Here is an 18,233-nt window from a genome sequence, read left to right on the forward strand (position 1 = left end):
ATGTCTTTGGACTGTTGGAGCAAGCCGGAGTACCCGGAGAAAACCCACTCTGCCACTGCAAGAACATGCAAACTCTGCACAGAAGGGCTCCCCCACCTCAAGTTCGAACCAGGAACCCTGATAACAATGCTAACTACTGCACCACTGTGCTGCTCACCACTTGCAAAGATTTATTTCCCTATTTTAGGATAAGCTTCCACTAACAGAGATTTGGGGCTCTGGCCCCAAACGTTTTCTCAAAAGCCCAGAGTCAATGCTATTCCCTAAAGTAATCTCATATAATTTAGGAAGTGTTTTTCTGTTGGCCTAATATTGAATTCAGAGTACTGAAGACCACATTTACTCAGCCTTGTTGGGGATTCTTGATTTGTAATTAGAGCAATCCAGATTATTATGGGATGGATTTAAATGGGAGCGGCATTGCAGTGGTTGGCATTGTCGCCTCACAGCAAGAGGGTTTTGGGTTTGAACCGTGGGTGGAGGGTTTCAAATCCCAGGGTGGGGGAGCCCTTCTATGCGGAGTTTGCATGTTCTCCCCGTGTCAGCGTGGGTTTTCTCCGGGTACTCCGGTTTCCTCCCACAGTCTGAAGACATGCAGGTTAATTGGTGACTCTAAATTGCCCATAGGTGTGAATGTGAGCGTGAACGGTTGTCTGTCTCTATGTGTCAGCCCTGTGATAGTCTGGCGACCTGTCCAGGGTGTACCCGCCTCTCGCCCAATGTCAGCTGGGATAGGCTCCAGCCCTCCAGTGACCCCCAACAGGGGGTCACAGGGGCGGTTACGGAAAATAAATGAAGTGGTGAGGCTTTAATATGTTGTACTAACCAGCCCAGCCTAGACAAATTTTTGTTGTTTAGTGAACCATGTCTCATTATCAAAAAATACCCAAGATGACCAAAACAATTTTTGCCTATTTTTAGGTGGCAGGAGTGAAAATGAGTCATCGTCAACATTTGTTGTGCCAGGTTTTAAAACGATGAAGACAGTTGGAGAACAGTTAGATACAAAATATGATGCACACGGAAAAGGATTTTTTTTGTGACAACTCATGTTTTTCCCGAATGATGCACAGATTTTTAGGCATTCTATTATCTCAAGTGACTTGAAAAATAGAGCATATAGCTGTGTTAAATGGGAGAAGAATAAGACCCCCCCGGACCCCCCCTAGGTTTGGACTGAGACCGAATGCCTATAACATCTCGTTCCGGTCCTGATAACAAGTTAATATTTGATGACATCCACCTTTTTTTGATGTGTCTTCCAACGCTCAAGGCACATAAATGTTCCACACAGGTTGCTGTAATTGAAACCAAACATCCTGGCAGAAGGGTTAGGGCTGGGAATGTTGTTTAGCACCATGCTGTTGTTAGCCCCATATTCCCATCATTCACAGTTCAGCCATATTGGCGTCACAGTAGCCCAACAACTCTTCAGCTCCAGTCGCGCAGTTACAGCCGCTACAGTACATTGGCGAGTTTTCACCACAAACTGATAGCTCAGACTTAATGCATATTGTCAAACATGACAGCCTCACTCACTGAAAACTCATTTCCCTCCACAGGCTGTCACTGTGAATTAAACGTATCATCAACATGATGGATGGACTTATCAGCTAAAATTAACTTTGATCAAGTATCTGCTCCTTTCTGTCTGACCCCCTGACTCAGCCCCTTTCTCCCTTCTTTTCCCTCCTTCTGCCGTCTATTGTTCTTCACGTCCATCTTTTTTGTTAACTCCAGTCCATAGGCTTCTGTTTTCCTTGTCATACAGTAGACAGGCATGATGTCTTGCAGTGATCTGTGAGCCCGAGCCCTGAGCCATGTGTTTCAGAGTTAGTGAGCATGCATGTGTGTGTGTGTGAGAGACATTGATCCAGTCTTCAGTCAGTCAGACAGCCAAGCAGAGTGATTGATTGGAGCTCGGCAGAGTGACCTGAGACAAGGAGAACATACGCAGAGTTATTCTAGCAGATCAAACAGCAGCACTATTACAGGGGCCCGGGTATGAGTTATGTTATACAGAGCGCCATGCATGAGAGGACAGGCGCAGCGGAGGGGATGGTTTGACACTCAGATTCACTCAGGGGTCACACTGCTATTACATGCTGTAGGAAAAGTAAGAGGAAGAGAGGGTAGGAAAAGCTTATTGAAAGAAAGCATGTCATGAAGGGAGTATTGACAGCATGCGATTGATGCAAGACTTGCCTACACAGTAATAACAAGTGAGGTCACACAAGTTTTGGTGGTGTGAAAACAAAACTGCTATTGGAACAGCGTGTACGATTCATACACATCGCAAGGCCAAGACTGGTCAGGTGTTCTCTTCACTCTTTGTCCTACAGCTCCCTCTCTCTCCTTCACTGCCTGCCCGACACATACTCTCACCTTTCCTTCTCTCCTCTACAAGCAGCGGTGGCTTTAACCCCTTCAAAGGGGGCTTAGGCAGGACCAGAGAGAGTCAGTTACACACTGACATGGACTAGAGGGAGGGGAAGAAGGAGCGAAAATAGACAATATCTCATATTACATCTTCCATTCTGTCCACCTCATTCCAGACCTATATTACATCTATTGAAGTCGCTCCCTTTTTTGTTTGTGTTATTTTCAGTTTCAGCTGATTTCCCGTTTATTCACTTAGCCTCCCCTCACAAGCCGCGTGCGACCCCTGACCTGGCAGCATATTGTATTCCCTAAGCCCCTTGTCCGCTGGTAAAGCGGTGACCTATAAGGGACAGTGGGTGGGAGAGATGGACACGCGAGTAATGGCTGGACACTTTATCAGTTTCCACCACAGGGGCTTACTGTGGAATTGGCCCAATACAGGTTTACTTTGCCCTAGTACTGCATCAGATCTGGCCAAACAAGGGGAGATAATATCCTTAATGAAATTACCTCTGAGAGATCTAAGCTGCAGCTCTGGCTCCATACCTTTATGTAGGACAAAATATTTTCATTAACCAAAATCTTTATGTTTTATTATGCAAGTTTTTAGTGAATCATCTGGCAGTGTAATCCATTGATTGCAGTATCATTGTAAAGCATTCAGTTGTAACACACAACTTCAGTAGAACGTGAACGAATTTGGGGGACAAAAACCGCATTTGGTGCTCAAGCAATTGATTTATCAACCTCTACTTGCTAAAGTAGTTATGAAGTTGCAGCACATGAAATGAAAAGCCTGCAGATGTTGTAATTTAGCCAAGCAAGGATGTTGCGGAAGGCGACAGTAAACAAGAGGCAGCGAGCTTGTAAAATCACAACAAGGAAACCAGGTGACACTTTGATTGGTTGTTTTCTAATGACTGGATTAATATGTAGGATGTGTTCCGCCAGTTTGGAGCCTACCTCTCCTTCTCCCACGCATACACAAACACACACGACACGCAGGGAGTGTAGTTTCCATGCCCGTGTATTGTGATGTTATTGCGTGACTGCATAATAACACAACGAGTAGTGTAATGTTTAAGGGGCCTTGTCAAACATCTGGAGTTTAACAGCTCTGTCGCAGGCAATTAAAGAACATCATGTCACATCTTTGATTTGTATGCAGCCAGCACCACACATCTGCCAGTAGAGAGCCTGCACACACACGTACACACACACACACACACACACGCACACACACTAACCACTCTTGATCTGGACTATGTTTCAGGTTCACAGACCTGTTAGACTCATGTGCCAAGGTGGACTTGGCCCTGCTGTCTCCTCCAAAGAAGGAGTACTGGTCCATGCTGGCTTACAATCGGGCCAAACTCTGCAACATCCTCTTCAGCAATGAGCTCCACCGCCGCCTCTCACCTCACGGTGTCACCTCCAGTGCAGTGCATCCTGGGAACCTGATGTACACCTCCATACACCGGAGCTGGTGGCTGATGACCTTTCTCTTCACTCTGGCCAGACCTTTCACCAAGTCTATGGTAAGGGACAAAACCAGTGTGAAGTTTTTATGTAACCTTGTGTCTGCACAAACTGTAGCATGACCTGGCCTGTACATTTGGCAACTTTTTATTTCACTAGAGCTGCTCTGAAGCTATTTATGATTTTGTACATGGGAAGAAAGTCTGTGAATTCACCTCACTATATTGCTATCTCCTTGCTCTGACTCCGATGTGTCCCTTACCCAGCCTATATATTTGTCTTGGCACGTTCCTGGGAGAGAGGAGAGGAAAAAGGATGGAGAGGGGTTGATCTGCTGAGTGCTGAGGGCTCAGGGAGAGAGTCTGGGTTTCACAGATAGAGAGATAGTCTGTGGTTTGTTTTCCTCTTCCTCCTGTCACTGTTTATTTAACTCTGAGAGGCGGTTCCCCTATCCTCTCACAAGGGTAGGCGATATTCCAGATCCTGTGTACCGCCACTATTAGGTTACAGTAAATGCACTGCACAAACTCAAGTCTCTGCCCCTATGCAGTCATGTACTCTGGAGTACTAAGATAATAAGCTCTCTGTCAAATATGTTTTTACCATCTACCCCCATTCCCATCAGGAGAACCTATTACCAGATATTTTCAGATGCATTATCTTAAGTTCTGAGTCATATTAGCAGGCTGACTCAACCTGTCTGAGAGCAGCAGAGATACATTAAAGACGTTATGTCCTCACAGACTGTTTTTGAGAGATACAAAGAGAGGAGGCCAGGTGCTGTGCCAGAGGGACCTGCGCTTTTTTTTTTTTTTTTTTTTTTTTTTTTATCTGTTTACAAGTTTAATTTTGAACAATAAAACCAGACCCCCTCGGAGAATTGACACTCTACTGTGATGGTGGTGGGAGTTAACGTGCCCTTGTGACCCTGGGAGCTGTGTTATTGGGTTAGGGACTCCTGGTAGAGTCGCCCTTTTGCAAACTGGTCTTAGGTTACGGGCTTGGGACACTGAATGTCATTCTCTGGTGGGGAAGAAGCTGAAGGTCTTGCAGGAGATACAGCTGCATGTGTAGCTGGCCTTACCTCTACATACAGCACTGGTTCTCGAACCAGAAGACTGCATACAAGCAGGAAATACCCTCTCCTTTGAAAGAGTTACCCAGGGAGACAGGAGCAGGTCAAGTGAGGGGATACTCATGAAGCTGAGCAGCACTGTCTTGGAGTTTTCCTCTGATTTGAGAGTGTGGCCTCTGTTCATTTGTGTTTTGTAGAGACAGGAGGCTTTCTGTTTTTATGAACAGCTCTAACAGCATCCGGTTTTCTGCTTCTGGTGGGGACTCTATTGCCGCATTTCCACTGCATGGTCTCATTCCGCTCTACTCAACTACTCATCTTTTTTGGTTTTCAGTCAGCAAAAGTTGTGGATAGAATGTGGTACTGGTTGGCAGCACTGTGGTGCAGTGGTTAGCATTGTCGCCTCATAGCAGGAGGGTCCCTGGTTTGAACCCAGGGTGGGGGAGCCCATCTGTGCTGCGTCTGCATGTTCTCCCCATGTCAGCGTGGGTTTTCTCCAGGTAATCCAGCTTCCTCCCACAATCCAAAGACATGCAGGTTAATTGGTGACTCCAAATTGCCCGTAGGTGTGAACGTGAGCGTGAATGGTTGTTTGCCTCTGTGTGTTAGTCCTGTGATAGTCCAGCGACCTGTCCAGGGTGTACCCCGCCTCCCACCCAGTGTCAGCTGGGATAGGCTCCAGCACACCTGCAACCCCTAACAGGATGAGCGGTTATGGAAAATGAATGAATGAGTCCCTGGTACTTTCTTTTTTTCAGCACGTGGTTGAGGTTCCAAGCGAGCTGAGCCAATAGGTGGAGTTGAAACATTGCAGACCACTGATTGGGCAGAGAGAATTGTCACTTGGAAGCCATGGGGCATCTTGTACAATTCTGCCATTTTTAAATAGCCAAGCTTCGTGAATTGTGACCACAATTTTTGATTCTCTTGATCAAGATTAAAAAACCAATGGCAGCCCACAAAACCACACTGCACTGGGGTGGGTATTGTTATTTTGTTATGGCTTAAAATTGTGCATATTTCAGAGTGTCTGAAAGGTGTCACTACTATACAGTCTGTGAATCCGAATCTGATTCACCCCTCGCTCCTCCACATCTCCACCTCTCAGCCAAATTTGGTCACCTCTGGCTCCAAAAACCAAGATGGTGACGGCCAAATGCTGAACTTGAGGTTTTAAAATGGGAGTCCACAAGTCAGTGGGTTGTGTCATGGTAGCTATGTGCATTATTTTTTACTGTCAGTGGGAAAAAGTTTCTCCGATGTCGGGTCTCTCCCTCTCAAGGTTGGCCAAAATCACTTCCTGATACTGCCACCCAAAAAGCCTTATCAGCCTCTGGGTTAATTAATAAGCCCCGTCCACTACCAGGCAGCCAAAAGAAAGAATGAACTACTACTTTGACTACTAAAGAACATACTGCTCAACCTAACAGTACTATCAACAGTGGAAAACAAAAACAGAGAAGGACCTGGTACAAAAAGTGAGTCGAGTTGTACCATGCAGTGGAAATGAGGCATGTAGTGGTGTTGTGGGTGTATGTAATGCTCACCTGGGCAATGATGGAGAAACCTCTGGAGGGGGATGAAAACAGCCTGCCTGATGTGAACCCGAGTGGTGTTTTATTACTGGACTTCTGCTCCAGCTACACAGAGCCAATTGTACCTCAATTGTCACAATTTTTTACTCAGATTTGGATGTGAAGTTGAAGCAATTTAATTCATTACACTGGTTTATTATCAAGTGTTTGCATTGGGGTTATTTCCAGCACATCTACAGTAACTATTGCTGTTAATGGCATCCAATTAAACATACTGCTTAAGTTTCTTCTCAAGGCAATAATGTCTCAGAGTGGCGACTGTTGTGAGGATGCATCTGGTGTGGCTGTACAATAAATGACTGCATGAGACTGTTCATAGCACACGTGTGTGCTTGTAAGGTGACGTTGGGTGCCTGAGGTTAACGTCCTCACACCTTGGCTATGAACGATAAAATCCAACACTGTGATTTATCTTAGTCTATATTGTGTCCTCTGCTCTGCAAGACTTTTCAATTGATAGCAGCTCTCTACCCTTTAGGCTCCGTGGCCTCCTAATATATGCTTTAGTTTGACTATTACATCTTTCCATTAGCTACTCTTCATACTTTATCAATTTAGTGTTTGCACTGAAGGGAAAATGTGATGTGTTGAAAGGCAGCGTGCTGGAGTTTTAGTGAAGCGTTATTCTGATCCATCATGTTTGACAGACACAAGGCCCCGGGCCGTCATTTGTCTCTCCTCCTTCTGACATAGGATGAGAGATGAGAGGAACTGCTCCTCAGCACCTTTCACAAAATGCCAAGCAGAACATTTCCTCAATTTGACTCGTTCTGTCACAAAACACTCCTTCTTTATGTCCCGTAACTTTTTTTAAGGTCTTTTTCATCACTTCCTGTCTTGTTTCAACCCACAAACCTGGTCTGTGTCAGTTTTAGTTGGAACAAAAATTTGTTAGACATGCTTTTTAATCAGATGATTTGGAAGTGCACCCTAGAGTGGATGACGCGTCTGTGTGCTTTGTGTGTCTGAGAGAAGGGTGTGTTAACGTTTAGGATGCAAGTGCACAGATGCAATTAGCAGAGCGGTTTCTTCCTCCAGAACGGGGCTACGGCTTTCTCCTACACGTGGTTAATTAAACATAGTGTAGATGTTAGTAAATATTAAAGGACAAAGGTAGAGCTAGTAATTAAATTCTGGTGTGCTGACACAGCGATTAGCTAAAACTCGTGTCTGATAAAGGCCACACACAGACGCGCAGCCTTACACACAGACACACACAGATACAGAGGCACACCCTTAAGCTGAGCATTTGCTCTTATTTAAATCTGGGGTTGATAAGGCCCCTGAAAGTGTATCCTCTTTAAAATCCCACTCCTCACTCCTTCTGCCCCCACATTAAGGGCTTAATAAAACAGTGATATTATTTCAGTTATTGGTTGCAGGGATATGAAGATGGTATCGCTTTAATTGCTTGCGTACGCTTGCGGGATCCATGGAGATTGTTCTGGGATGCAAACATAAGCAGAATGTCGACTCCAAAAAACAATCACAAAGCCCCCGTGTGTGTTCTTGCGCAAATAACCAGCCTCTCATTTAAAACACAGGTTTGATTTATAGGAGCACAGGTGGAGTGATATACAGTTGCCCTACACGGGGAGAAACACACACACATGCACAGACAAGCACACACATGAACTCACAATATGGAGACTACTGGAACACCTGGAGCTACATGTGGTCCTAAATCTTTAATTTGATTGTTGTAGTAAAGGCGAGGGAATGTCATGTCAGGCCATAAGCCTCACACTTGGTCATCCAATCATGTCCGTGCTTTCCTCCCTCATTAATTGTGCTTTATGCTCTCTTATTTTATCAGCGCTTCACTTTCACTCTTCACTTTTATCTTTTTTTTTTTTTTTTGCTACTGCATTTTGATGGCGTATCACCAAAATATATTTTGACTTCCTCAATTTTGCATCCTTTGTGTTGTGGGTTCTACTTAAGGGAAAGAAACTTCTCTATTAGCAGGGAGCACAGCCCACTCTGCTATTGATGTACAGAGCTGATTCCATTTTGCTGAGTTGAGAAAGGCATCTATAAAGAGCCATGACATTTTAATCAGCCAAACTATCTCTCACTAACATCATGTTCCCCTCCCCGCGCCTTGATCTACTTATCAGAGATTGTGCGACCAGGCCTGTAACTCCTGTTTCTTTAATTCAGCGTGTTTAGAGTGGGAGTTTTCCCTGTGTCCTTTGGTGTGATTATCAGCGCCGAATGATCTGGCCTGCAGTGGTGTGTACTGCATGTGTGTGTGTGCTCGGGCATGTATGTGTGTTAGAGAGCGAGACTAAGCAAAAAAACAGCGGTTATCACAGTTCTGTTTAATGCTCGAAATTTGATTGACACAGATTTTGGCTGATTTATTTGATGTAGGATAGTATTTCAGGATAGGGTTTCGGGCCTCTGACTATATGCTGTAAAAGTTATTAGACAGTACACTTTGAATCATAACTCACACTTAAACGACACAGAATGAATTTCAGTGACTGTTGCAGTTATTAGTTGGGCTGTAACCTTTTGTAAAGTTGTCACCGTCTTGTCACGCTGTAACGCTGACCCTGTGACATTTTGTTGACTGACTGATTGCTCCCTCAAGATTAGTGTACCCTCAGGCTCTGAGCAGCTGTGCTCAGCCTATACTCATCTAATCTATACCTTAACTATAGGCACAGACAGTGCGGAGCTGAATGGAGATCAGTGTGGGCAGTGGCTCCAGTACCTCATCATCCACTATAATGGATAGAAAGAGGGGAGGGAGGTGTTGCGGGCCCAGGCCTAAGAGGCTCCGCTGGTCCAATCAGACACCTCAGTTCCCCCAGGGGCCAGTTTCATCAGCGCTCTCGCCTAGTCCCATGCTTCTTAGCGTTTTAGTGTGATTATTTTACCCAGGATCCTGCCTCGGGCACCAGGCCACCTTTTTACATATGCACAGGCTGAACTTTTGACCAGGCACCAGCAGTCAGGGCTGTATTAGAGAAACGGTTGTTCAGTTAGGAGTAGTGGGACCGCCGGTGCCTCCTCTGCTGAGCCTTGCCTACTGTGACCAGGAGCTCCTGCACCTCGGGGTTTAACCCCAGAGACAGGTCCTGCGATGGAGACATCAGCATTACCATATAAGAGATGTACAGTGAGGTTGGTGCTGCGTGTGAGCACAGCCGCCACTTTTACCTCAGTGTTCTTTATCAGTTTTTCTCCGGCAGACAATCGTAAGGTCAGGTGCTCTATCTGCTATCTGGTGTAGCACACAGACGCAATGGCTCTGCTGCACACCGAGGCAACCTGTGTGTGTGTGTGTGTGTGTGTGTGTGTGTGTGTGTGTGTGTGTGTGTGTGCGTGCGCATGTGTGCTTGGGTGTTGTATGTGGTGCTCAACCATGTGGAAAGACAGAGGAGCAGAGGTCCCAGTCTCCCCGCCACCCCCCCTCTCCTCTGTGGGGTTAGATGAGCTGCCAGGCCCTTGTAATAGAGTCCTCTTGGATGATTAGGAGCTACACAGGAGGGGGGTCAGCTCCAGCCTGACTGGAGACACTGTGTAGGTTTCTTCTCAGTGGTGTAGACAGAATATTACACATTATGCCAATTGGTATGAGGTTCACATAGCGAGAATGGACCTCTCTGATGATGCACTGATTTCCTTCAGAGGCCATGTTTTAGATCATTTTTGAGGAAGCAGATTTAATGAACGTGATATTCCTGCCAGACATTCCCCGCTGTGCTTCTGCACTATGTATGGGAGGGAGAGGGAGAGAGACATGGAGGGAGGAAGAGGGAGACAGAGAGGGAGAGACACACACACACACACACACACACACACACACACACACACACACACACACACACACACAGGGAGAGAAGATGTGTTGGTGTGGGGATGGGTAAAAGCATACAATCCCATTTGGCTGTATTGACATGTGTGTTCCTGCCCAATCCTGTTACTGGGATTATTGTCCACGGAGATACCATTTCATTAAAGAAAACACACACACACACACACACACACACACACACACACACACACACATACACACACACACGCAGTGGGTGAACAGAGATGGCCTGAGGCCTGGTTATGTGGTCCATTGCACAGGGAAACTGTGTAAATGGTTTATTGTGGATGAGTTGATGTGATGGAGAGCGTGTCTGGATCAATAAAGAACCAATCAAATGCTGACAGTCTGCTACTGTATGCAGTCAGTCATTCACCCCTCCTGCCTGCGTAGTTATACAACATGAGTGTGAAGGAGGTATGAACAATATCCGTGCTGAAAGCAGAAGAAGTTGAGGAAGAAAGTCATTTTTTAACAACTTCTAAAAATTAGAGTCGCTACTTAAAGCTGCAATTTGATGCTGCTTTTTTAAATACATTTTTGCGCAGTGCGCATTAGTTTAACCTCTATATAGGATGTCTTTCTGTGAGAGACTTTGACAGTTTTGTTTGTGAAGAAACATTACTCAAAGCCTCAACCACATCCTCCCTGCTCGTCCAGCTCCAGACACCTCAGGGAGGCCATTAGGACGTCTCCCCAGCCTGGGTTGTCTGAGTCTGGGCTGAGTCTGAGCTGGGGCTGGGCTAAATTACCCCAGAGCCACAGGTCAGAGCCAGCTAGACCCTCATTGCCAGGGGACTCCGTCTCTAATAGAAGGGATCAGAACAGGCCAAAGAGCCAGAAACTGACCTGGCCAGAGAGACATCCTTACTCACTTACCCTCCATTCTTCCACATTGCCTCCTTCACCCTCAATCTCCTTTACCTCTAGAGTGTCAGAGCTTTTCTCCCATGACCCTCAGAGAGGAGAAAGATGTAACCTATCACCCCTTTCTCACCCATTCACTCCCACTGCTTTCCTGCCACTGACCCCCCCAACACACTCAACACACACAAACACACACCGCTCCCTCCTCTCTTTGTTGTGACATGGAGCTGATGGACTATTTTTCAAATTGATTTCAAAAATGTACATAAGCAGCCGATCCCCTAGCCCAGATTACCTATTGATTTTTAATATGAAAAGCTCATTATATAAGCAGGAACTGCAACACAAAAAGCTAGCCAACCTTTGCATAAATCCTTTAATTGAATTTCCAGAGCCCGTGGTTCTACATTTTTTAATTAAATCCATTTCTTTTTTTAAGGGTTGCTGTGTAATTTGCATGCTGTGAAGTGGGTGCTGTCCCAGATAAAGTGCCATTGATCCTTATTAAGGCTCACCTCTGGGCTCGCTGAAAACCAACCGCAGAAATTAAATGTGCTCATGGTGCATACACTTATTGCCCGCATGATAGGATTAGAGGCAGAGGGAGAGAGAGAGAGAGAGAGACAGAGAGAAGGAGGGAGATAGAGATGGAGAGAGAAGGAGTGATGGGGTGAGGGGAGGGAGGGGGGTTATTATTAATAGTTGTTCATATTAATGTAATATTTCACCTTTCCTCCTCTGGGGTGAGATTGTAAAGAGCTTGTTTATAAATACAGCTGGGTCCGGGTATTGTTTGGGTTTCTCATCAAACACAGTGTGGTCTGATGTGTCGGGGTGTCGCGGGTCGCTGTGATCTCACAGTTTGAAGGAAGCATTTAAACCTGATGGTTCATGTTAAACACATTTTAATGAAAAACGTGCATCTCTTTATTTTTTGTTCCAAGTGCTCCCGATCATGTGATCACGTGTAAACGAACCCAATGATCATATCTCTGATTGATCTCCAGGAGGTCACGGTCTGCAATCTCTCTAAGTAAAAGGTGTTTAACTACCCATTTAGATTAAATGATACTTAATTTTCTTGTCCTTACCCTACTTAGCATCAGGTAACTGAGAGTGTGCGAGTAGTGATTTTTATCCCGCGTTTGTGTTCTGTGATAGCCGCTCACGCAGGCCTCTCCTTCCTTGTCTTCCTGTGTGGCTATATGCAGACGGTGCGGAGTAAATCAATAGGGATTAACCTGTGACCCCAGCCACATACTTATAGCCCAGTCCTCACTGCTCACACATCTCTCATCAGTTTCACTTAAACACTGCACCTCACTCAATAAGGCACCGCACGCTAATTCATTTCAAAGATGGAGAGGCCCCTATCACAGACACACACACACACACACACACACACACACACACACTTACATGCTCATAGACATGAAACACACATAAAACAAACTAACTTTACACATTTAGATAAATGCAGGGACGCAGCATCACAGATATTAAAACAATAGTCAACAGATTTTCCATGTTGTAGTGACGCAATGAGATTAAGACTGCAACTTATTATTATTTTTACTGTTGATTGATCTTCCGATTATGTGCTTGCTCTATAAAAAGGTGTAAATATGTAAAATTAAAGAGTCAGAAATATCCATCAAAAGCTCCTATAGACCATGGAGGTGTTGTCTTCAGATATTTTATTACATATATTATATTACATGTAATGTGTGTCCAACCAACGGTTCAAAGCTCAAAGATTCTCTGTAGTATCAGAGACGAATAAGAAAACCAGCAAATATTCACATTAACAATGCTGTAATCCTTAAAGTAATTACTTAATAGATTAAACGATTATCAAAATTGTTGCCAATTAATGCTCTGTCAATCAACAATGACGATGATGACAAGATTTAAAAAATTTACAAAGCTTAACGGAAAACAGGAAAAACAGGAAGATACAATGCGTTTCAGCTGTCCTGCTGGACGTCTCCGGATGTTAGTGAGAAAATGTTTATTTCAGTTTAGGTGAACTGACCCTTTAAGGTCTTCTTGTAACAGCTTTTAGGTTTTCACTGGAGTCATCACATCTGGCTGAAAATGGCAGTCCCACACGTAATGTCAGAGGATGAAATACTTAATTTAGTCAGTTAATTTTTCCTTTAGATAAAGAAAATAAGAAAGGAGGACAGGTTTCACTATGACCAAATTCAGTCTGTAAAAGTTCCTTAACTGTGGGGATGTTTGGCTACATACACAAACACACACACACACACACACACACACACACACACACACACACACACACACACTTGCATTCTCTCCTTTTCTCCGTCTTCCTCTTGAAATATTGACATCGGCTGACTGATTGGTCTGATGTCTCTCTATCCTTTGTGTACATGCCCATGTGAAAGTGTGTGTGTGTGTGTGTGTGTGTGTGTGTGTGTGTGTGTGTGTGTGTGTGTGTGTGTGTGTGTGTGTGTGTTGATCAGTGCAGTGTCAGCAGCATGTGCTGCAAGTATTGACCCAGGCCTGTCCTCTGCTCTGACTGGCTCTTGTCCCTAACTTGTCATCTCTCTCCCTCTCTCTCTCCCTCTGTCTGTCTGTCTGTCTGTCTGTCTGGTGGTTGTAATTTGATCAATGTTTTTCCACCTCTTAATAGTCATTGTTAATTTCTAACCACAATCAAAAACAGTATTGCTCTAACTCTGCCAGCTGCACCCTGTGTTTAACAGAATCCAGTGTCTGATTTGTGTTTCTGTTACTGTTGCATTACTCTCCATTAAAATACTTTGCATTAAAACACATTCATCTGATGGGGGGTTAGAGATGTGAATGACCCCAGTAATGCACAGACTGGTACCTGAGAGCTCAGCAATGCTTTTAACCCACAAACAGGTTCACATAATGCTTGTCGCTGAGTGATGGCGGAAGGTCAAATCATGCACAGAGGAGGGTGTCCTTTATCTCCTGGGACAGGCCTAAATATGAAGAACATCTCACCTCTTCTTCCCCTGATTGTATAAACAGACTGATGATTCATTTCCTGTATTTTGCTATTGTTATAGAATGCTTTTTTGCATCCGATAATCAACTCATCACTTACAGCACTTTCTCTTTCACTCTTTCTTTTCTCTCTCAGGTGGGTAGAAACACACAGTAGCGACTCACTGACGTGTGTGTGAGGGTGCCGGCCAGAAACAAAAGCCTTTGATTTCCCTCATTTCATTTCATAATCCAATCAATCAGACTAAAACAGCTCGGTTCCTTTTCTGTCCTCCCCTAACCAACCAACCATACATATTTACACACACACACACACACACACACACACACACACACACACACACACACACATAACGGAGCGCCTCCTAAATGCATGTGGAGCGGGTCGTTCCAGTAGTGGGGACCCCCCCTGGGGTTAGACCACTCTATGTGTTATTGATTGCATTGCTGTTGCATGTTGTGCTCAATCATGTGTTCCATGCGTCTGGCGTTGTCCTCTCCCACCTGGCCCATTAGATTAGGCTAATGCATTCAACCATTGATTAGTCATTACACTCAGACCTGATCAGCCAATCGCCTACCTGGTTTGACTCTACTTGACCTGTGAACCCTGGTTCTCGTGTCATCTCGCCAGCTCTAACATGTTAAACACACACACACACACACACACACACACACACACACACACACGCGGGGCTCACAGCTCTATCTGATGTGTATCATGTCGGGGGGTTATAGTAGGTGCGAGTTCAGCTGGGTTCACTACCTGTATGATATTCAATACTGATAGCATTTCCACGCATTTCCTAATCACATGCATCAGAGAGCTATAGATTGGATCATCAAGCATGGAACTGTTGAACCTGCCATTGATCTTGAAATTTTCTGTGAATGAGCATGTTGATTTGAGTGCTTAAGAGCTCCCTATAGAAGTCACAGTCAAACTATGATGTATGAAAGGTTTTTGGGTGTTTTCATTTCTTTCTCAACTCCGATTCCTCCACGTTCCTCCGCATACATAAACATTTTCCCTGTAATGCAATGTAAGTACATTGAGGTACATAGTATTTAACTTTTTTCATCTTCTATTTTATCCTACTACTATTTATTGAACTTTTTCGACTCCACTACTTTACTTTTACTTTGCTTCACTAACTTTACAGATGAAGATTTTACATACAAAACATGTGACCAGTAAAGGATTCATTTTAACAGATTAAACTACCCAACAGTATATAAAGGGGTTGAAAGATTACTCCACCTATTTAGCATTGCACAACATTGTCAAAAAAGTATCTACATCAGTGCAGTAGAACCAAAGATAATGATATCTGTAGTTCCACACATCCTTCTTTCTTGTCAAAACCTGGTGCCGACATACCTACGATGTTATCGCTATAAACATATACCTTCATAAGCATGTAGAATTTGTAGGCCATTGGGCACTTTTTGGTATCAGAAGTGTTGTGGTTTCGGGGTGTTGGTGGCTTAGTGATTAGAGCAGGTGCCCCACGTGCAGAGGCCTCGTCCTCGCCACGGCATCCCAGGTTCGATTTCAGCTTGCGCCCGCATGATTGAGGCAGAACGCATTGGCCAAAATGCAATCTCTGAACTCATCATCTACTGTCAATGACTTCGCTTTATATTAGCTTCATTCATTCATTCATTTTCTGTGACCTTACCTAACCTGCATGTCTTTGGACTGTGGGAGGAAGCCGGAGTACCCGGAGAAACCCACGCTGACAGGGGGAGAACATGCAAACTCCGCCCAGAAGGGCTCCCCCACCCTGGGTTAGAACCCCCCAACCCTCTTGCTGTGAGGCGACAGTGCCAACCACTGCACCACTGTGCCGCCTATATATTAGCTTCAGGTTTTTTTCAAATGCATCTGCGTTCATATATAAATATCTGTTTATACAGATTAGCCCGAAATGACTGACATGCAGAAGAAGTCGTCTTGGCCCTGATATCTGCTCGCTACACCGGGTCTCCCCAACTATCGGCTGTTGTCCTCAGAGGCTTACTGTTGTTAGACTGATATTCAATGGATCCCAAGATTAAAACTGGTGATAGTTCAGTAAGAGGTTCTTGTGTTATGCTAGTAGTGGTTAATGTAGCCTTGAGCTGCCTGCAGAGATGAGCAGCGGGCTATATCTGCCAACCTCACTTCTTTCTTCTTCTTCTTCTTCTTCTTCTTCTTCTTCTTCTTCTTCTTTTCAAATTTTAACTTTTACTTATGCAGGACTTTTACTTGTAATGGAGGTTCTGCTACTTTTACTTAAATAATCTGCATACTTCCTCCACCACTGGCTCCATACTCCTGCATGACCAAACCAGTATTTCCAAATGTATACACCACAGACCAGAAGAAGAAATTGTGTCTCTTCAGCTCTGCGTGACCATCCAGTGTCAAGACTCTCACCTTGACAGTTGTGCTTAAGAAATAATCAGTCCCCCTCTCCTACCACTCCCATCCTCCTTATTTGCTCTTTTCCTTCTTTCCCCCCTCTCTACAGTATTGAGTCCGTCTGTGAGGAATGGCCGTTTTAGGGACAGTCCCATTGATATGTGTGTGTTTGTGTGTGTGTGTGTGTGTGCATTGTGAAGCCCAGAGCTGAGTGATTGGGGATAGATGTCCTCATTGGATATGAGCTGGCTACTCCGTGGCTCTGCATTAAATTTGTATTGAATAGGAAATTAATGATTGGATAATTTCATTGATGTTTCTGGTATTGAACATATAAACAAAATGTTCTTTTGAAGCATTGTGTGAGTGTTGCACCCCTGGGGGGGGGAGCGGTCCCAGTTGTGCTTAAGAAAGAATAAGTCCATGTTGAGTCCATAGTGTATTGGAAAAGAGAGAGAATGGATCGATGGGGACTTGGTGCTTGAGACACACTTTAATTGTATTATTTTCTTTCAGATTTCTGCCCTCCCATATCCATCTCAGCGCAGCGGTGACAGATTTGATATGTATTGCCGACATTGTCATGAAGACAGATCTAAATTTATTGAACAGTTTCAAAAAGGAATTTGTTCTGCTTTTATAAGTAGACCCATATGGACCGTAAGGGGTTGTAGCTATAGCGTAGTGTTCGACAAAGGACCTGTCTTTTTATGTTTTCGGTCATTTTTTTTCTAAGTGCTCTGATGCCTTTTTGTGTACGTTAAATCAATGCTGCTCTGCTGCTGCTTGGGAGTCTCAAGAATCAAACACTTACAACTTTTCTGAAAGTGGAGATGGGCTGTTTCTTTTACTGTGAGTCGGATGGGAACAGATCAAAGAGATGGGAGATGGCGAGACTCTGAGTGGAGGAAACTTGTTTAATTAAAATGAAGCGATGAAGTGGGGATAGAGGGATGTTCTTTGATGCGTGTTCCGGATGCACTGTATACGTTGTGCAGTTATTACACGCGATTTTTGTTTAAGAGGTTCCGGCGGAGGGTGGGACAGTAGGAGGTGTTGCAGACGCAGGGAAGGAGAGAAGGAAGGAGTGAGCTTGATGAAGTTTCTGATTATCCCACCTCCTCTGGCACAGGGAAGAATTACTGAATGCCATTTGGGTCAGTGCTCTTTATGGAACTACATTTATGAAATACATCTCTCCCCCTCTTTCCTTCCTCTCTTTCCATCTCTCCCTCTGTATCTCTCCCTTCCTCCCTCCCTCTCCTCTAATTGGAGATGCAATAAAGGTGTGTGGGGTCAGTGGCTCTTCAAGGTGAGGCCGCATGTGTGTCTCACTCTAATGTTCTCCAGACACACGTGCAAACTGACGGAGTGGTTTCCCATTTCTGCCGTGCTCACAGAAACCACAGGCCTAAAACCTCGAATAACTGAACTCGCACCCGCTCACCTATTCTGTTATAACTTCCTCTCAGTAATATATAGCTCGATCAGTCTGCAGCTCCATGCTTCCTGCCCTGCCCTCCTCTCTCAACTCTGCTCCGTGTCCTTGTGCCAGCCTGTTAAGCCAGAGGGCACGCTGTGGGTGAATCAGAGACA

General features: G+C 44.7%; 1 protein-coding gene across 1 annotated transcript in view; it reads left to right on the top strand.

Annotated features, from left to right (window-relative positions):
• The window catches only part of wwox (WW domain containing oxidoreductase), a 160,735-nt gene that overhangs the window by 51,186 nt on the left and 91,316 nt on the right, over positions 1 to 18,233 (top strand). Inside the window, exon 9 of the mRNA XM_049574621.1 lies at positions 3,656 to 3,920. Within this exon, the coding sequence (XP_049430578.1) occupies positions 3,656 to 3,920 (265 nt within the window). The remainder of the gene's footprint in view (positions 1 to 3,655; positions 3,921 to 18,233) is intronic.

Source organism: Epinephelus fuscoguttatus, linkage group LG4 (genome assembly GCF_011397635.1).
Source record: "Epinephelus fuscoguttatus linkage group LG4, E.fuscoguttatus.final_Chr_v1".
In the NCBI taxonomy this organism is placed as follows: domain Eukaryota; kingdom Metazoa; phylum Chordata; class Actinopteri; order Perciformes; family Serranidae; genus Epinephelus; species Epinephelus fuscoguttatus.